The following is a 20,914-nucleotide window of genomic DNA, read 5'->3' as shown; positions in this document are numbered from 1 at the left end:
GCGCTGCCCTTGCTGCTGCAGGCGAGGCGTGGCGAAGGACGGGCAGGGCGGCGGGGGTGGTAGTGATGGTAGTGGCGGCGTGTGTTTCAGGTTGGTTGTTTGCCCCAAACTTCTGGGAACCGGCGTGTGTCTGCCTTGCAGGGCGCTGGCAGTGTGGCTGGGTTCAGTCGGGTAGCGCTGGGGATGCTTACAGCCTGTCTGGAGGATGGATCTGGAAGTCTCTGGATAAAGGCAACTTCTTGCTTTGCTGGGTAGCACGAGGAGCAGGAGAAGTAACTAAAAACTCAGCGGCCAAGTTACCATGATATGTGACTTGAAAAAGACTGCTCGAGGCTTTCGTGGAGCTTGGATGAAGGAGTATCTCGGGGAGGGGTGTGTGAGCGTGGGTTGGCGACTGCAGAGCGGCTCCGTAACTCACAGAGCGGGTCAGGTTGCCCGCGCTCCCCTCCGACCGGGCAGTCCCGCAGGAATTCTTGTCACTGGCACAACCAAGCCGGTGCGACTGTTCATGGAACAAAATACTGGCGTGCCTAAGGAGGGCAGAGTTGAAAGTTCATTACGTGTTGCTCCTTGAAACACTTTTTTTCTACAAACCCTCTGTGGGAAACGTAAGGGTTCGGAGAGATACCGCCCTTACAGATGTGCTTCCTATAGCAGCAGTGAAAATACTAACGTAGGAATTGCACAGTGGTGATACGGACAGCTTAATACTTTGGATAGCAACAGAGGATTAGCCAGGGCTTCTACCTGCACTTTCTCTTAAGAGGAAGAAAGTGCTGTTGGTTCTGAACTTCCCACTTCTCCCTGTTGGGCTGTATTTAAATGCTTTTTTTTCAAGAAAAAAGTGACTTTGCTTCCAAGATATGTAATGACTTTATTGCTATTTGATGCTATAATTATTTCCTGCCAGGACAGTTCTGTTGGAGCATCTGTTGCAATTACTTTCAGGTCAGATATTGCTGAAAAGGATGACGGGCTTTACAGTAATCCCTGTGCTGGTAGTGCATATTTGCTTTTTTTTTCTTCCCTCACTTTTTTTTTTAATCCCAATGTCTTTATCAAAGACATTCGCCTCCCAAGGAAATATATAATGCTAATTAAAAAAAAGTCTTTAGTCAGTCAGTTTTACTGTAGATTTCCCAGCACTCATGATGCTGTAATGTCTGGGTAGTCAGCAGTCAAGGATGAGTCTAAATCCTTGCCAACTTTCCTCTGAAATGAACCATGATGGAAATAGATTAACTTTTTGTAGCAGGGCTTCCCAGGTATTCAGGTTTTGTATCTAATATTTTTGCTTTCTGGAATGTATTGACATTCGGTTAAACACCTTTCTGTGAAGGTGGATGCTCATGAGAGTTCCCTGCAGTTTGGGAAGTACAAGTTAGCAAAGCTTACGGGGTTTTTCTAGTGGCTTGGGTTTGATTGCATCCAGGTATAGTGTTGAATGTCATCTGACTTGTCTTGTGGTAGTAGGCAGATGTAACAAAAATAGTATTACCCCTCAGTTGCATCAGTTTGCTTTCCTTGCTCCTGGGACAATGCAGTCTTTGTATCAGAAGTTCAGAGGTGCTGGTACTCTGCAGCATTGTAAATTGAAATTACTGTATGGACTTTAGTGCTTCGGAAGAAACAGAGATGTCAGATTTCAAATGGATCAATGTTTCAGGGAAACTTGTCGTAAGTAATTGTTGTAAGGTTATATAAAAATGCATTCTGTCTTGAGTGTTGGTATTTTACCTCTGTCTTCTAGGTGGATTCCATTTTTAATTAATAATAAAAAATGCAAGATGAATAGCATTAAATAGCTACAAGTGTTAGCATCATTAAAAAAAGAAAGTGGAATAAACCACCAAGTTCTTAGGCTTGAAAAGTTTGTATTTCAAACAAACTGCCAAATCTAGCCATACAGGATAAAATACAGAAGGGAGAATGCACTTAGGTTTAAAATCATGGCATTCAACTTCTGTGGCACCTGCTAAGAAAAATGCATACAGAAAACATCCTTCCCTTGAGTTTCAAAGGGAAATATTTGAGGTGGCTTGTTCTGAGGAAGGCTGGACAGCACTGCTCTTACTGGTCATCCTGAGTTACTCATGAACTGCTTGTGGCCTGGAGTGGGCATTGCTTCCACAGTACTGCAGTCTGGGGAAGGAAGGGCACCAGTGGAGCTGCCTTTGCCTCTGTGACTTGGATGGCAGTGGAGGTTCATGGAAATCTGAGATTTACGCTGTTTTTTGTCTTCCATCTCTACCTTCCCCTTCCTCTTGCTCAGAATAAAACCAGGAGGTGGGAAAGGCAGATGACTAGATACAACTGACTCGTATGTCTCTGAGCCCAGATTGCCCATCTGCCAAGTGCCTCTTTTGAGCTGGTTACCCAGGAAGGATCACTGAGCTTTGCAAGTTCTCATGGTCTTGAAGGACACAGACGTGCTTAGGAGTAACAAGGGTTTTTCATCACCTTCCTGTGGTTTCCTCTACATTGTAAAGCGCTGCTTTTCAGCGGAGCAGCAGCTGTCAGAGCAGGGCTGCTGGTACCCAAGGCCATCCTCCTGCACCAGTCCATCCCTGGCTGACCACCGCTGAAGGCTTTAGCATGCAGTAGGAGTCCAGCTGGTCTGACTTGGGGGTTTGGGTTTGGTCTTTCGACTGTGCACAGCATCAGCTCTTGGACTGAGTGGCTGGGCTATGTCCTCCCAAATGAAGGGAATTTGTATGATCTACCAAAGGGACCTTTCCTCAGCTGCCCTCTTTGTTGACAAGAACAGGTTAGCAGCATTTCAGAACGCTTTGCATGTAGCAGTCTGGGTCTGCAGAGAGCAGGCTGGCATGGTGGGTGCAGTGCTACCTCAGTCCTGAGCTCCGTGTGGCCTGTGCTGATGCGTACAAGCCTGCAAAAGTCTGATGTCATGGGCCATCTACTTAACAAGAAATTGTGTCCTTGGTTAACCTGAGCCTAATGTTGGGGGGAGAAATGGATGGGCTGTGCTATTAAACAGGAGGAAATAATTGGGAAGGGGAAGGAGTGACAAGGGCCGTGACAAATACATATAGACAAGTATATAGTATATATAGTTCACCTTAGTGTCTTTGGGTCCCACACTGCTTTGGAGAAGTGGATGGGTAGAAAAAGAACATAAAACCAGCAAAAATAATGTTGTTTCTTGGTTTTTTTTACTTTTCTTGAACTTAGGTTTTTGTCACTTCTGTGTCTGTACTTTCAGACTATCCCTGGCCCTGGAATGCTCGCTACAAGCAGGTGTTTAAAGGACAATTAGCAGATGTATCTGCCTCTCTGCTGATGGGATGAAAAAGGACAGAACTGAACCAGATGCCAGGGATCCTCCATTGTTATCTTCAATCTGCTTAGAGCAGGGAAGCTCTCTGAAAACCTCACCTCATGCCACTGCTGCTGGTTACAGAGCTGTGGCAGCAGCTGCCATCACTCTTTGCTCTGGTGTTGGCTGCCTCTGGTGTGTGTATTTCTGTTTTATGCTTTCCATTACTGCTGACACCAGTGGGCCTGAGCAAGCACAGTGTCAGCAAAGAGAAGTTGCCCTGAGTGTGCTGTAAGTTCATTGGTAATGTGGTGCAAGGCATGGTCTCCGTGTAAGGTTTCCTTTGCACCTGACTTAGAGGGGAACGGCAGCAGGTACAAGTTCTTGGTTTCTGTTTGCAGCTCAGTTGTCTTTGCTTGGATGTTTTGTCTTGTCTGTGGCAGGTTTTCCACTGCCTGCAGCTTATCTAGGCTGATAGTGGGTAACTTCAGAAAGCACAGGCACTGTTTGTGTCAGGTGGCTGGGGCTGTGTGACAAGAGGCAGGCAGGCAGCATGTGGACTCCTGTGGGTGGGAAGGAGAGAACCGATGTGGGTATTGCAAAACTGCGACGGGATGGTATGGAGCCTGGTCTTGTCGAGTTTCTCTTAATTGTATGTAGAACCTAAGGTAGGTAACCTGAAGAGGTAAGGGCTGATAAACATCTGGATGCTTCTGCCTTCTGCTTTCGAAGTTGACCTAATACGTCTCACGCAAAGTGCTGTGAATCTCCCTCTTCATGTTCTAGTTGTTGTTTTTCAGTGGTAAAACCACATGAGGAATTCGATATTTTCGTATTTGTGTCTGGTCCTTTGCTTTAGAATAGGAGAAAGCACTGATTTTAAAATACTTCTTAGTTTATATTATGTATGAGTAGGAGTATGCTATCTAAAGCTTTCTTGTTTCAACAGGCAGAAAATCCTAGAAATTCCTTTAAAGTATGCAGTTTCTGGATGTTGATAATCCCATGAAGTCTGAGCATGGTACTTGTGCTTAGACTAGTAGGGGCTAAATAATTGATGCTTATAACCATTTGTATCCCAATAATGTCCTCCGTTTAGCAGGCTTCTTGGGATGGATTGTCTGCAAACTTCTCTCTTCACATTAGGTGACACTGATCAACTTTTTTTTTTCTGGGAAGGGTCGACAGAGCTTTGGTGGGCTTGAAGAACTAAGTTGAACTTAGATAATAGTGAGGAAGTATCTTGTGGCATAACCAGTTGAAATTTCAGCTGCACTGTAGGACTTGATTTTGCTTTCAGGACTGAGTGTGTCTAGCAAAATAATGCCTTCATATAATTAAATGCACAGACATGTGGGAATTAAGATGTAAATCTTGGCAGAAGATGTAAAGCTAATGTCTAGATTTATGGTTTTCCAACACACAGGAAAAAAAAAGATGCATTCTGCATACTGAAGCACGGAAATACTGTGCTCGGTAAAATTAATGTTAAATGCTGTTCAGATTTTACAGTCAGTTGGAGTGTATAGCAAAGAATTACAGCTACAGTTTGGTGAATAGTAAACTTTTTTTAATCCTTAGAAGAGAGAGAACATGAGCCTGACTTGTGTTGCTTTTGCAGTATTTAAGGGACCTTTCATCTTGTAGCAGTAAAAATAACATCATCCACACACAAGTGACAGCTGGAAGAAACACTAATTATGTTTCAGTATTCTTTTTCCTAAAGATGCTGATAAAATCTAGGCAAGCTCCTGTGTTGTTATTCTGAGTAGTTGCAATACCAGGTTTTTAAAGTCATCTTAGAGAACCAGTTATTTGTTATGTCATGTGATTGGAATCTATGCTGTGCCTAGTGGGTAGGATTGTATTTACAGTTGTATATATGAGTCTTGATGTAAACTGCAACGCTTCTGATAACTATCCAAGATGAATAATTAGTGCCTTAACCATTTAGACAAAACCAAAAGGCAAATACTTTTTTCAGAGTTCTCTTTGCATGAAGTTACTTTTTTGAAAACTGATGATGCCGGAAGAAGAGCCAGTATAATTTGCAAAATGGAAAAGATCACCATAGATGTTTTAAAATATCTTACTATGCAAATTGTCAGGATTAAGGTCTGTTCTGCCATCTGGATCACCTTTAGAACAAAGTCCACTAATGGATCTTTTCCACCAGTGTCTTGAGGAAATAGTCTCTGATTGCAACTGAAGCAGGGTAAAAATGGCAATAGATGGAAAATCCTTGTTGCTAATGAGCAAATCTAGGGTCTCTTAAGTCTGGAGAACTGGTGAAGCTCAGTGATCTTACTGTGCTGTAAGGTCAGATGATATGGTAACACTTAATTTTCATAGCTTGTGTTTGCAGACTGCTTCCAGTGCACGCTTCCAGTTTGGTGGAGGCAGAGGAGATGCTTTCATTAGTACTGGCTGCTCCTAGGAGTTGCCTGGGAAATCAGAGTTCCTTGGGTGGCTGTCCAGCCTAGATTAACAACTGGGTGAAACAGCATGCCCTGGCTGGCACAGCACCTGAAGACTTTCCCTGGCAGCTTGCCCAGTGGCAGTCGCCACCTAGCCCCAGTGGAGCCCTGGAAGGCAGGTCCAGCTGAGTGATGGGTGGTGCATTACCAGGCAGTCTCAGTGGGGCAGGCAGTGCTCTCTGTTGAAGGGGTAGGTGCAGTCAGAACGCCTTTATACATGGCTCGCATGCCAAGCACTTGACAAATATCACACAGTTCTGGTGAGAGTTTCCACAGTGTCCGTGTAGACAGAAGTTAATGCTTCCCAAGAAGGTTTTGCTGTCTTCTGCAATAATTTTTGTTTGCTCTGTCACACTTAGAGCAAGGTGGTGATCAGTGTTAAAATTCAGTGTTTATCCCTTGTTCGCTAGTGAAAAGCCATCCAGCTGAGGAGTGAATTTGCACTTTCAGAAGAAATGAAGTGGAATTCAACTTTCTTCTGGTCCCCAAGTGAGCAATGAGGAAACAAGTGTCCTGTTGTAAAATTAACCTGAATTAACTGACTTTATTCTCCTTCTATTTAAAGGACACAGAGGTTTAAAGGGGACTGATCTTGTCCTTTGTTTGAGCACACCAATGATGATTTTAGCAACTCTTGGTTTAAAGTTAAGATTTGTGGTTCAACACTTCAGCTTCAGATTTCTCTCTGACAGCTAAATGGCTGTTCCAGAAATGGTAAGTGCAGGTATTGGCGTATCTTCTGGTCCTTAGAAAGCCGTGTGCTGCATATATATGGCTGCAGTGTGCCAAGCACATAACTTGCTATTTAAAGAATTTCACTCCAGTGAATACTAGGAGTACACAAGAGGATGAGGTGTAGAGACTCAATGCTTCTTGCAGTGCAGTAGGAATTGTCTTGAGAGTAAGGAAGTGTCACTTTGCTCCTTTGAGGTACTATTTCACTGCTATCAGCTGAGTCCTCTGCAAATATTTGAAGCTCCTGTATGAGGTAACTTGGGTCCCGGAGAACACTCAAGTCAGATCATCTTAGCTGTAGACAGTCCTAGAACTGTCTGATTACTCAGATAGGAAAGCAACCAAGCCTCAAGGTGCAAAGTTGCAAACCACAAAGGTGTGATGGGGAAATGCTGATGGGAAATGATCCCAGCTGCTGAAAGGTGTGGCCCAAGGACAAGAGCTAGATGTTATCACAGAATCAAATAAGGCTCTGCCTTGTGATGCGCAGTGTTGGCTGGGAATCCCCTATGCCTACACACAATAAAAACAATGTCTCTTAGGATTCAAGTGTAATAAATACATTCTGAATCCAGAAAGAAACAGTAGTGCCATCTTGTAGCTATGCCCAGAAAACGTTCTGGTTATTTACATCCCCTCCAAGTATCAAAGCAATGTCCAGATTTTCTTTAGATGGTTGGTACGGACATCTGTTGCTTGTTATGAAAAAAAAAAAAGGTTAACTACCCTTGCAACTGGTACAGTTATACTTTTGCTTAAGAGTTCCTCTGTAACTGTAAAATTGCGTGGATATAAATGTGTTCTTAAGGAAAGAAGCTCAACTGTATGTGCAGTCCAGGAGAACTCTTTAACGCTGAAATGTGCTCCTGTATTCTGTGAAAAGGCATCAGCACTATGGGGGCCCAGTTGCTAGACTGTTAACAGATAACCATCTGGGCACCAAAATGTATTGATGAGCAGCTAGTCTCCAGCAGCTTGGATAAAACTTGCTGGTTGAGCAGTGTGTGAAACTTGGCTTCAGATTTCTGCAGTTTTAGCACTTCGTGTCTAATTCCTGGAGGAAGGGAGGGAGAGGGGACTTTGTTTACACTCTTCAGAAAGATGCGTGGTGTCCATTATTCCAGACTGTTTGAAACAACAGGGTATCAGTCTGCTCCATCCTGCCTAGAAGAGATAGCATCATCCTGACTCCCTATGCTTGGAAAGCCTGTGTCTGTACTGGGTGTCTCAGGAGCAGGTGCCTGTTCTTAGCACAGAAAGGTGCTTAGCCAGAAAAGGGTTGGAGTTACTGAAGGCAGCAGCCTTTGCTAGGGCTGTAAGCCCCTTGATCTGTTAGTGTGACAGTGTTTTGGGTACATGGTGGTAGTTTAAAACACTGCTCGCAGCAACCCAGGCAGTCTGGGAAACATTAGTTAATGCTGGTGGAACTGTGCCATCAGCGGGACAGTAATGTCTGTGAGGAAAGCTGGTCACTGGCTTTGAAAAGGTGAGATGTCAGACATCAGCCTTGAAAGTTGTAGGCCAGAGTCTACATGAATCTGCAGTGCAGTTTGCAAAGATGCAATGAGCATCTTTAAAGAACTTACGGGTAAAACATTGTGTTGTATTTTATTTAGACTGTATTCTGTTGTAGCATGAAAGAATATGGGGATTATGCCCTTTGAATTTTTCTCCTGACATGGAAATTAATGATTTCCGGATCTGTGGGCAAAACAAGGTGTCTTTCATTGGAATTCAAAATCTGACATCTCATTGTGACTCTGCAATATCTACATGCTAGTCACTGGTCCTGAGCTATTGCTATAAAGACCCACTAGTTTAGAAGCTTCCCTGGAACAAAGGGAAACAGCACAGAGGGTGATTTCTGAGATATGTAGTCATTTAGTTTGTGAAACAAAATGTGAATGGAATTAATTTGTTGAGGGCCTGGATGTGTGGTGAGTGACTCTGGTTGCTGCAATAGCAGTGCTTGATTGCGGGTTGGGCATTGCTGAATTCTTCTTACATCAATTAGAATCGACTTCCAAAGATTGGATTGATTTGTTGTATGGAGTAAAATGTTTTGTGGTTGTAGTGTAGATGCTGAATAACTTACCTGGACCCCATACAGTGTAGATGAGCCCTCTGCCCTGCTTATTTGGGAAATCTAAGAACAACCACAGGTGTTTTTCCCAAGAAAAGCCTAAAACAGGCAGTCTTTTTGACTGCACAGAAGATCTGTTGCCTGAAGTCGATTGTATTTAAGAACAGAAGTTAGAGATCATTATTGGGAGCCCGTAGTGAGGTAACTTGGTGTGGCCTCTAGATCTTTGCTATAGCTTCATTCCTAAGACAGTGAAAAGCACAGCTAGATGTTGCCTCCAAATTGGGCCGATGTCCTTGCTTCTTCATCTCCACTACGGGAATTTGCAGTAGACATCTAGGACAACTCAAGTACTGAGTGAGGGTCATGGGCAATCAGTAGTTCTCCTGCATGCACTACAGACCATACTTCATGTGAAAACATTACAGCCCCATCATATTAGAAAGGTTATGTAAGTCATGTAAAAGTTAAGGTACTGTTTTTCACAGTGTTTCATTAACACTTTGTGCCTCTTTAGCACTCTTTTTCAGCTAATCTACGACATAATGCACCTTGATACAATCACTGCCTGAACGGCCTATGACTCTAATAATGCCTTTTTCTGGTCTGTCTTATTCAGTCCTGTAATGTGTTTTTGAAACTTTTAAGTGACCTGTCCTGTGGGACTCAATAAATAGGATTAAAGAGGAAAAACTGTGCTTTTTCTTTCTGAAGGCTGGCTTTAGAGAGAAAAACTGTATTCAAAGCTGTTGCATGGATTAGTAGTGTTTGGCCTTTTATTTTCCAAATTTTTAATGATCCTAAATAGTCAAAGAAACTTAAAACCTATATTATTTTTCAATTGCCATTTAGTGTCCTATTAAAATATCCCCTTTAAAGCTTGGTCTCACCTTGAAATAACTGCCTTAAAAGCTATCCCTTTGTTTTGAGTAGCTCACTGAAAGAATGGGGTTTGTTTGAGAACAGAGAGCTCAAACACATTACTGTTGTTATAAAACATTTTTGTTGTTCAGTTACTGATTTGAGACCTGGAAGTCCCACTTAGCCTTGTTTTTATAATTGGTGTTAAAGTGCACTTTACTAAGATTGGCAACATACCTGATACAGGCACTTCTTGTTTTGCAATAAGCTAAATTTACCCTTCTTTGAAAGCAGCATTTGTGACTTGTGTTCTCTTACGTGAGTTTGGTCTCATTGTGGTTGGTTCTTGCTTGTATTTTAACTTAGGAACAAAAGATGTCTTTTCATTTCCTCATGTTATTCCCTAGCCAGCAGTTCCCAAGAGCTGTTTCGTTGAGCAGTTAGGTTAGAAACCATGTAATCGAAGTGGTGGCTTAACTTGACAGCTTCAGCTTCACGTGTAACAGCATCTCCACTGGGGCACAATTGCCATCTGGTTCATCTCAGGAGATTTCTGGGTGAAGTTCCCCTTCAGAAGTGGCTTCAGGCTTGTCTTATGTGGTGGAAGTTGCCCTTATGGTGGGATGCTTTTAGCATACATTGGTGTTCAGTGCTGCTGGATGAAGCCCAGAGTTTCAGTTGGCAGCACAGCTTTATGTTAACAACATTGTGGTTTCCTTAACACTATTCCCTGAAATACAGTGCAGCCTGTGCAGGTGGCATTACATACAGTGGCATAAACAGATCTCTACTGTTATCCCACAGCTTCTTGTCCCTGTCTCCGGTGCTCAGAGGTTTTGGTGCTTTCTAGTTAAAATGCAGAGGTATCTGGAAGCTGCTCCTCCTGCTAGCCTGTGTTTCTTGGTTCCTGGGTTGGATGCTAAACCAAGTTCAGAATAAGCTGGGTTTCTTCACTGATGGTGTTGGGACAGTGAAAATTTGTAGCAGAGGGATCTCAGGTTTGAGAAATGAAATGAAATTTCATTAGAAAGGCCTCTAATTTTCCATTGTTCACATGGCTGGCATGTCTAGGTAGAGGCTGAGCTGGGTGGTGGCTGCAGGAGGTTTTGCAGGACTGTTGCCAGGCACTCCTCCTGAAGGCAGGGTACCTGCAGCCCTGTGACAGGAGGAGGTAGGGCATGGGAGAAAGTGTAGATCTCAATGAAACCTCTTCAAGGTAAGAAGGTATAACATGGCTCCTTCTGTGTAGCTTTGGAGGAAGAAAGGTGTGCAGGGAACAAATGGCTGAAATAGCTGATTGTATTTTAACTGCCTTCTCTGCCAGTGTAGGAAAACCAAATAACTTTTCAAAGCATGTTTTTGGCAGGACAGGCAAAATATCTAAGGACAGAAGTTGTAATTCATTGCAAAAAGGGCTGTTTTTTAATCTCCAAGAGACATCTGAGTCCTCCAGTGAAGCATGTAAGAAATAATCACTGATGGTAACTGGTCACTTTGGTTTGAAAATAGGAACAGCTTTGTAGCCCCAAAGGGCTTGTGCCTTGCTCTTACTGTCAAAGTGCATGAATAGTGAGAAAGTTGTTCCTGTTCTCTGAAACAACTTCAGTAAAACTATCAGAGTGTTCTTGGGAGTGCAGCCCAGAGGAGGGCACCTCTAGTGTTACGAGGATGTGTTATTGCTCTTCATTTACTGCATCAGTGCTGATATTTTGCTCAGATTGGCAATACCTTTTCTGTTTATAAATGCAGTGCTGAGAGGTGTTAGCTGAAGCTTCATGTTTCAGCTGTTCAGAGGTCCTGTGTTGTTTCGTGTGTTGTCTCTTCCTTCCCCCCATTTTCTTGTGGAGTTGCAGTGACTGCAAAACATTATCTGTTTCCACATATAGTTTGTTAGTATTTGCCTTCTAGTGAATGTGCAAACAGCTCTTGATAAGAAGTACCATCCTTCCTCCCCACCAAGTGAAGAATGTGGATTCATGCACTTATCTTCATTTCTGGTAGTAGTGTCTTGGTAGCTGCGTGAGTCTGTTTATGTGACCTTTCTACTGGGAACATCAAGGTTACTGTCACCTGCTGTTCCCTCATTTCACACTTGTGCAGCTGTATAAAGTGTATGAGACTTCAGGCATTGGTTTTGAACTCTCAAAACCATGGAACCTCTTCTTCTGGCACAAGAGACCTCCTGTGCCACCTCTTGGAGTTCGCGCTATTGGCTGCACTGTGGCATTACTGCTTTTGTTTCCAGGTGGAAAGGGAGTATCAAAGTTGTGGAAAAGTGTAATTAAATTGCAGCAGCCAGAGGTAGAAAATAAGTGCTGTTCTCAACAGCTTTCAAAGTGTTTCAGGCAATCCATGTGTCAGTTTACTGTCCCTTTGTGACGTTAGGTTTTAAGTGCCCAGAGCTGTCTCTCTTGTGCTTGGACAACATGTGGCTCTTCAGTGTATGGAACTGTAGCTCCAACAGCTGTTTCAAATTTGCCTTCAGCTTTATCTGTGCTAGCATCAGGCATGAATTGCATTAAGCCTAGAGAAGCAGTAGTTAGTAGATAACCATAATACTGGTTTGGAGTTATAATTTTGCCAGTGTCACAAAGAGCTGCTGCCACAAAAAGGCTATCATGCTTTGTTAAAAATCCTGCCACGTGGAACAAAGATAGGGAAATTATTGTTTGTTCCAAGGGGAACAATTTCTTACTCTAACTTACATGCAAGTAACAGGCATTACCATAGTTGAATGTTCCAACCAAGGCTATGACCACTGGAGTGGCCTTAGGTAACTTCTTCTGAGGATGCTCTCACCAAGTTATTTTACAGTGGTCTGATCCAGTATGGATGTCCTTGTGTTGCCTAATCCTGTTGCTAAGGGGAAACTTATCCTTTTCCAGATCATTGCTGTCCTTCTCAAATGTAAAGGGGCTACTTTGACTTGTTAATATTTGTGGTAGTTGTTTTTTGTTTACCTTTTCTTTTTCGGAGATGTTAATGAATTTGCATATGAATGGTATTGTACTTGCATAAACTTTCTAGCTGTGTCACTCTTGAGGTAATTTCCTGTCAAGCAAGTAGACTGTGCTGGAAACTCCCCCCATTCAGGTGACTGGAGGATGGCATACTTTCCCAGCAGGGTCTCCATCTCTGGTGAATGCCAACTGAAATTTCAGAACAGTAGTGCAAAACCAGTCCCAGCCCTGTAATCAAGTAGACTGGTATCAATGTGGTTTCTCAAATGCAGAAGAAAATGTGCTTGTGATAATTTGACTTAACAGACAAGTGTAGTGAGTAGTGACAAAATATCCAAGTACATGAAAACTAACTCTTAATGCATTCCAAACCTCTAAAGGAATGAAATTATAAGTTTATATGTACCTTCTTAAAAAGTAGAGCTATCAGTGATGTTTTAAAGCAGGCTTATAAAAGAAAAGCCTAAAATCTCCAGTAGGAACACTTCTGACATCCTGAATGTAGACCTAGAGCAGAGAGAAATGCTATTGCTAGCAAAATGTGGTCAGCTTTCTCTCTTTCAGTGAAATCTGCATGAGCATGTGGTGTGAACAAGGAAGAAAATGCCCCTTTTCTGGCTGATGATAAATTGTTTACCATGAATCACTGTCTAAATAAGATGGCATGAAAAGAAAATGAGAAATCTGTTTTCTATAATTCCGGCTATTCATTGATTAAATTAAATGATCCATCTGTACCTAAATATAATTATAGTAAAGTCATCAGTGGAAGAGGAGAAAGCTGAGTTGTCAGATGGTGTAACAGTACTCTTCTGAATATGCAACTGCCTTGTGCATCTGCCCTATCTCGTAAAGGCTGCTTGAGAAAGGAGGGGACTGTAGATGCTGCTCTTGCAGTTCTCAGTTTGTGTCTGCTATGTAAATGGCAATATGTTGATGTTACAGAATTTTATACCAGGTTTTGTGTTGTCTTGCAATATCCTCTTATGCTTTTAGATGTGGAGGATGAAAAGCTGTTTCTAAGCATGTGGTTATAGCTTGATCAGTTTTTTAAAAAGCTCCAAAACATACCCAACAGAACCCAGCTCATTAAGCTTGTGGCTTTTCCTGTTGTATGCACTTAGACAGAAGCAGTGTTTTAGGCTGTATTGTGTGGCAATATTTTGACAGCTTTCAGACTAACCAAGTAGTAAAGACTTTCATAGCAGTCTTGTTTTACACTAGGAAAGATTATAAGTGTGCACAGAAGATCTGGGTTTCAGATATTGGATAACTTGTAAGAAGGTTTAATGCAGTCCTCCAGAAATGTTGAGGTATTCTTATTTACATATCTGGATTCTCCTGTACCTTCTCCTTCCTTTTATTCGAAAGGTCCGTGTTAAGTGAGGGTGTTTGAGGATGGTGTTTTCAGTGGTGGACTTCGCAGCAGGTGCTACTGGAGGTAAAGGAGGTGAGACACCAGAAAGGAAGGGTCCTCTGTAGCTCCGTTGAAGGATCTGGCATGGTACAGACCAGGCATCCCAACTGGCATTTTGTATTTGTGATTGTTTTGAATCCTCTGAATTTTTCAGAGATGAGCCCTTAGGGGAAGAGGGAGGATGCTTTGGTTAGCTGAATGGTCTTTTTTTTTTTCTTTCTTTCTCTTTCTTTTTTGTTTTTAATTCTTTCCCATTGGTATCTCCCTATTTGGCTGCAAACTGCTTCAATAAAATCATGTGTTTTAATGCTTTTGGACACACCCTTGACAGAGTGACGGTTTCAAATATCTCAGTTTTCATGGGAGACCACTGCCCTCTTGACTGGGGAGGTCTTGATACAGGCAGGTGAGCTCATACTAACCAGGCTTCAGTTCCCACTGCAGTTTTCTCTAAGCTGTGTTTTCATCTCTAAGTATATGCCTAAATGTTCAGAAACTAAAGGGGCAGCCAAATGTGATAGTGGTGATGAATTTTGCAGGTTGAAGAACTGCTTAAAATGAATGTTAAAGTAATCCCTGTATGTGTGTGTATGTTGTGTGTCTGTCTTTTTAATGGTCAAAATATCTTTCTGACTCAAATGATTAACTGCTTTGCAATTTGTATCTTGTATGCACACAGTGTTTCAATGTGGACAGTGGTTAAGTTTTTCTCTTGAATTTAGGAATTCTTTTCTGTCTGAAGATGCATAGTAAAGCTGATGTGCACTTAGTTCTTATATTTCTTGGCAGCTGTTCCTTGGAGTCGTAAACTCAATATTACATTATCAGTGTGGTCTAGTTATTTCTTCCATAGAAATACAGAAAAGCCATGATATAACTTAAATTCTAACAGTTTGAATGGGTTTTTTTACAACAGGAACTGTTCTCATCAGAAGCAGTAATGGCCACCTAATGCTGGTATCTCAACAGGCAACAGCACGAGCACAGAACCAGACACAAAATAACACAAGTGTGAGACCATCTGTGCCGACCAGCACACCTGCAGTCAGAATATGTGCTGTGCAGGTAACTTCTCTCATAACTTCAGTTTGACGTAGCTGTGTGTTTATGTAGTTATAACAGGGTTATGGATGCTTAAATAAGCATTTGAACCCTTTCTGAACAGGGTGATGGTGTTTGGTTTTGCACCAATAGACATCACTATATGCTTTGCTTTCTCTTGGCAAAAAGCTTGCTAGCTGTTACATATGGTAAAGTTCAAATTAATAAGCTCCTCTCTGATGATGATTATGTGAACCATTTTAAGAAAAAAAAATGCCAGCCAAAACTGCCTAAATGGTTACTGCTAGTATCTAAAACCTTGTGATCCTCTGATGGGATATTTCTCCAAAGCTGAGTAAAGCTGAGGACCTTTCCCGTGTCCCTAGGATGTTCCTGCTTCACTGAGCTCTGCTTCCATCTTTTGTAGTGTGGTCAGCACATAAGAGTAGGGAGGTACATAAAAGTAACAATTTACGTATTTCTTTTACCATTTTATTCGATTATGCATTGTCTCTAAGTGTCTCTGAACTAGTTGTTGAATATTAAACTGGTAGACAAAGAGCTTTGTTGAGCAGTGTTTCAAGTATATGGGCTGTGTGAATTATGCCTGTATTGTTACTGTAAGAGGATGTGTCTCAGTTTGTATCTGACCCCATCTTCAGTGTCTGTTTTGTCATTGGCTTGTCTGACAACCATTCTCTGCCCATGTGTAATTATTTTTATTTTTATTTTTTTCAAAGAATTCTGGCACACAGTTAGTAAAGAAAATAGCAGCTGCTCCTGTGAAAACGTTATCTCAAACAACAAATGCCGTGGTCTCTACTATTCAGACACCTGCTGTAATACAGGTACTTTGCAAGCTTTACAGTATGGTGGAATAAGTGACAGAAAGAACTGGAGAAAATACGGATGCATTCTTGTTATTTCTAACTGTAATCTGGTTTTCAATAAGCTTGGTAACCTTTGTCCTCACAATAAATTATTTCCCAAATCTGTTTTTTTAAATGCATAATTTAATTAGGCTTCTGTCAGTGTATGTCAGATAAGATTATCTCACTACAGTAGAAAGCACATGAACAATGAATAAAATAGATAGTTCAGAGGGCCACTTCCAGTGCTTTTGTACGCTGTGATAGAGCTCCTTCAATCTCTTGCTAAATCTTTTCTGGGTGATGTGCTTCTGTTGGGGTTCCCTGTTTTCTTAGTGGGGAAAAAGGTATACCTGAGGTGATGTTGAGGGGAAAATGAGCTGTCTGCACCAGTCAAGCTGTTTTTCATGTGTATGATTTTTTTTCCCTCATTATAAACTGAAGGAAGGTGAAGACCTGTTCTCTAATTGAGCATGGCAGGATGGGTTCCACAGGTACAACTGTAAATAGGCAGTGGTTGAAAATGCCTCATTATTTTCAGATAGTATTTTTGTCTTATTTCCTAGGTCTTATTTTGCTTTTTCTAGAGAAAAATGTTGTAGTCCTCTTCTGAAGAGGCTTTTATCACCTGTAGAGTGTGAGACTTTTCCTACGTATGGTTCATCCTCTGTTTTTGGGGACCAGACTTCTGGATAAGCATGTGGGATGAAAAGAAAAGTATATTTTTCTTCAGGTAATATGTTCTGTCCTCATAATATGGAGGAGAAATCATGAAGAAGTCTGGTTTGTACCTATATTTTGTGATAGGAGTTTGAAGGAGACTGAGCTGTAGCAGCTGACAAAACACTCAGTAAATGAGCAGGATCAATCATTCAAAAAAACATGTTGGATGTATGTTCTCGACCCTGGGGATGTTTGAAGCATTAGGGGATGTGTTTGCTGACAGTGGTAACAGTCTGACTTACAAGTTCATCCTCCTGCTGTTCTTCTGTATCAGCAACTGGCCACTACTCACTCTGTGCTCTTTTTTCACTTCCCTCTCACTACAAATGCATAATGTTGGGGCTAAAGTGGAAAACCCAGAGGCCTCTCTTAGTACATTTTCTATTTTGCTTAGAATGGAAGCAGTGTATGCTTTGTGTCTAAGAACAGTAATGGATATTCCTTACTCTTATTTTGGAACACTAGCTTGCAAACGCTGTGTTTGTGATCTCTGCATAGAGGTCTTTAGGCTATAAAAACAATACTCATCCACTGTACTGCCCTTGCACTGGGGAAAAGAGATGAAGGTCATCCATCATCTGATGGATGAAGTCGCATGCATCCGCACACTCTCATGTGGATAAACATTGAGATTCATCATTCTATTAACTTCTCTTTTCTTAAACTTACATCTGCTTTTGGCTTGGTTCTTCTGTACTTCTAGTTCAGTTTTGATGTAGTCTGTTGAACTTGTGTTCTTCTGAGATACTTAAAAAATACTCTACGTCTATGTCTTTTGTAGGCTGGTTTTTTTTCCCTTCCCGCTGTGGAAACTGGAACACTTGTAATGAGCTGTAGGGCTGGATTTAAACAGCAGGAGTAATGACTCTAGGAAAAATTAATAGTGCTGTTTTGTTTGGAGTGGCTTCCTTGAAGCCCCTCTGTTTTGCAGAGGATTGCAAAGCCCTCTGCACAAGCTCCTTGTACAATGAAGAGTAAATAGATGCAGTGTGGATGCATCTTGGCATGCCATGGTTTGCTCCTCACCCTGGGGTGGGCAAAAGAAGAGTGCTGAAAAGGGAGTCAGTGCAAAAAGTTGATGGATCTGTCTGGGGAAAGGAAGGCAGAGCCCTTGGGTCTGATTTCCTTGGCAGCAATTCATTCATCAGTCTTAAAAGAACTTGTTGATCTTAGTCTGGATAGTTTTCTGAGGTCACAGGAGAGGAGTGTTGGTGTGGAAGTATGCTGTCATCACAGAAAGTGGTGGATAGTGGAGAGGAAATGATCCTTGGCTTGGTTGTGTGTCTTCTATCTTGCATGACATACAACTTGAAACACTATCTGCAAAACTCTCTGGGTACTGACTGCAGGATTATTATCCTCATCAACAAAAATATTTCCCTTTTTTGACATTCCTGAATGTTTAAGCTCTGAGGTTAGACAAAATTACCAGCCCGTTCTTGTTTTTTACCTGTTTTCCAGATGGGGTAACGAAGCTGCAAAGTGCCTAATTAGCATCATGCTGGGGCACTTTCATTTAGATGCAGAGCACTTCTTCTCTTGAAATGACTTCAAAATATGCAGGATTAATGCCATTTTTTTGTGGCGACTGTTTCTCTGTTGCTCAAAGTGAGAATGAGAATTGTCAGTAGTGAAAAAGGTTGACGGCAGATGACAGAAGTTAATTCCCAAATACTCATTTTCCTGGGAAAAGGGTCCAAAAGACTTCCTGTTGTTTCTTCCCTCAGCTGATAAAATGCAGTTCTAGTCTTGATGTGTAAGCATGCTGGAATTTGCAAGAGATCAGCTCCTGTTTTCGACTTTTAAAAGCCCAGGGCGTTGCAACTTGGCAGATCTGCACTTCCGTCTTCCTCCTGCCCATCTGTTTGTGGGATTCTTGTGCCCAGTTTGCCTCCCTGTGGTCTTAGAGCTGTTGAGCCTCATCCTTGGAAGAGGCAGTGGTGGTGGCAAAGATCCTGCAGAGAGCTATTAAAGTGTTACCAACAGTGGGAGCCTAAGCTAGAAAGCTTTTTGGTAGCTGCCTGCTGCTTTCATGTCAAGCTGGCAGCAACTTGGGGAGGGGAGGACACCCACCCAGGAAAAAAACCAAGTAAATATATGACAAAAGTGTTACAGTTTTGCTTCAGCTTTAAGTGTTTGTTCATTAGTTTTCCCTATCCTGAAAGACTTAAAAGTCCTTTTGATATGCTACATGACGTCTGTCCCACTTTTGATTAGTGTTTGTTCCATCCATGGTGGGGCAAGTTAAGACTCCGGTCTTACTGTCTTATGATTAATGCAATTAGCAGGTATTAATTGTGCCTGTTGGACTAAACTGGGGTGCTTAAATGTGTTAAGAGTCAGTGAAAGCCATTACATTGTGCAGATCTGAACCTAGAATTTGGGATACAAAACCAGACTTTCCCTTCCTCTTAAGAGGCTTAGAGGCAAGACTACGCTGCAGTCAAGATTTCAGATGTTAACCTGGAGCTCTTGCTCTTCTGTAACCTGTGGGTTCCCTCTGGCTTTTCAGCTTTTAAGTTGAGAAATCAAAAGTAGTGGGTTTTTTGTATAGGCAGGGTCCTTTACTCGTATTGTATTCTGTTGTATCAAATGAGCTGTGTTGGTTTTTTGGGTATGGTTTGTTTGTTTGCTCTCTTTAAAATCTGAAGCAGAAATACTTCAGTTTAGTAGGTTTTAGATTTATCCAGGTTTGCAAAGAAGGGAGGTGTTTTTTCCTAAACCTTAATTACTCTCCTGTTGCTGGAGCTTATAGTGAGATTTTTAAAAAGAGGTCTCAAAATAACTGAATTTTGTACAGGTTTCTGTCAGGGCAGAGGAGAAAGGGATCCAAATTGCTGCCCACAAGGATAAGGCAGGAAGAACTTTTTAGGTCCATTTGCTGAGCTGGCTGCTTCTGCTGGCACATGCATCCTTCCAAAGTGGATGTGATGTCTTTTGCTTACTCTGTGTGTGATAGGAAAAGCAAGGGATGTTGCAATTGGGAGAGGAGCTTCAGGGCAAGCTTGGAAGATAAATAATCGCTTATGGTTCTGTTTGTCTTCAGAACAGTATCACCTGCCTTAGCCTTGTCCATTAGTCTTGGACTGTAGGAACCTGGCAAAGTTAATATATTGGTTTCTTCAAGACAATTTTACCTTTCTCTCTTCCTTCAAAGTTGCAGGCAGTGCTTTGGTCTGGATGTGCCTTTGTAATTTCTTCCCCCCACCCTTGATTTATAAATAGAATTATGGCTGTGAGGGTACTGTCACTTACTGTATTAAATAGAGCCTCTCAAAGCAAATGAATCTAAGCTCTAAAAGCAAAGAGAAAAGTAGTTTCTTTATGTTTTAAATAGTACTGTGGAAGGAGGTTGCTACCTTATGTGCTAGCAGAATCCAGTATGTTTGTCACGTTGTTCTTTGGTTAAAAAGTGTTAATTTTTCTCTTCAGCCGGCAGCTGCAACAGCTAGTGTTACTACAGTTACTGCTGTAAAGCCTTTGAGTACTGGAACACCTGTAAAACTTCCAGTTACAGGACCACCTGCACAAGCTATCTCCCAAAAGGCAGTCTCTGTGAAAGCAGAGGGCACAACAGTAGCACAGACCAGCGCTTCTACAGTAAGGAAAAAAAAGTTTTTAATTAAAAATTAACATTCTGTATGTTCATCAGAGGTTGAAGAGACAGTGCAACATCTAACAGTCTTCTCTTTATTTCCACACTAGGAGATGCTAGAGAATGTGAAGAAATGCAAGAATTTTCTTGCTACAGTAATAAAATTGGCATCTAGTGGACCTCAAGCCCCTGAAATGGGGCAGAATGTGAAGAATCTGGTGCAAAATCTACTGGTGAGACTTCTTTTTCAAAACAAAGTCTGCATCATTTGTGTATAGATTTTTGACATTTACTTCATCTTGGTTTTGTTCCTTGTCTTTTTTTTTTTTAACAGCTCAGGAATTGGATTTGTGGCCGAGTACATCTGACCCTCATTAAATCTTACATTATAAATTGTATTTTAACTGAATCCCATGCTGTGTTGTTTCCTCCCTCACATTTCTGTTTCATTTTATGCACACAGGTAACTGATAGCAGGAGGAGCTGGTAGTATTACCACAGCTTCTGGGTCTTTTTTTTTCATGTTAGTGTAGTTTTGAGTCCTCAGTAGCAAAAATTTGATGTGGAGGTTGCAGTGCAGTGGTAAGTCCGTACTAATGCTTTACTCCAAGGCAGAACTGAGCAGTGGAACAAGCATGACATTATCAATAGCTTTAAACAGTAGGATGGGGAAAACAATGTGGTGGCTGCCAGCCTCTCTCTCTTTGCAGGTGGCTTCCGTATGGTGCTTCGTGCTGTATCCCAGCACAGCTGGGTTTTCCTGGTAACGATTTCTCCTGCCACTTCTTGTCATGGCATTTGACCGCTGCTGCTGTGTTGTTGTTCCACTGTAGCAGAAGGCTGTGTGCTGGTGGAGGGGGGTGGCTTTGCTCGTGG

The 20,914-nt window shown here is 41.9% G+C and overlaps 1 protein-coding gene across 1 annotated transcript in view; it reads left to right on the top strand.

The window, feature by feature from the left end:
* Window positions 1–20,914, top strand: part of TAF4B (TATA-box binding protein associated factor 4b) — a gene marked incomplete at its 5' end in the record, with an annotated part of 73,975 nt that overhangs the window by 954 nt on the left and 52,107 nt on the right. Inside the window, 4 exons of the mRNA XM_017738226.1 lie at window positions 14,727–14,875; window positions 15,592–15,699; window positions 19,876–20,043; window positions 20,149–20,271. Coding sequence (XP_017593715.1) covers window positions 14,727–14,875; window positions 15,592–15,699; window positions 19,876–20,043; window positions 20,149–20,271 — 548 coding nt within the window. The remainder of the gene's footprint in view (window positions 1–14,726; window positions 14,876–15,591; window positions 15,700–19,875; window positions 20,044–20,148; window positions 20,272–20,914) is intronic.

Source organism: Corvus brachyrhynchos, unplaced genomic scaffold, assembly GCF_000691975.1.
Source record: "Corvus brachyrhynchos isolate BGI_N302 unplaced genomic scaffold, ASM69197v1 scaffold106, whole genome shotgun sequence".
Lineage (NCBI taxonomy): Eukaryota > Metazoa > Chordata > Aves > Passeriformes > Corvidae > Corvus > Corvus brachyrhynchos.
This window is presented reverse-complemented; position numbering and strand designations above follow the sequence as displayed.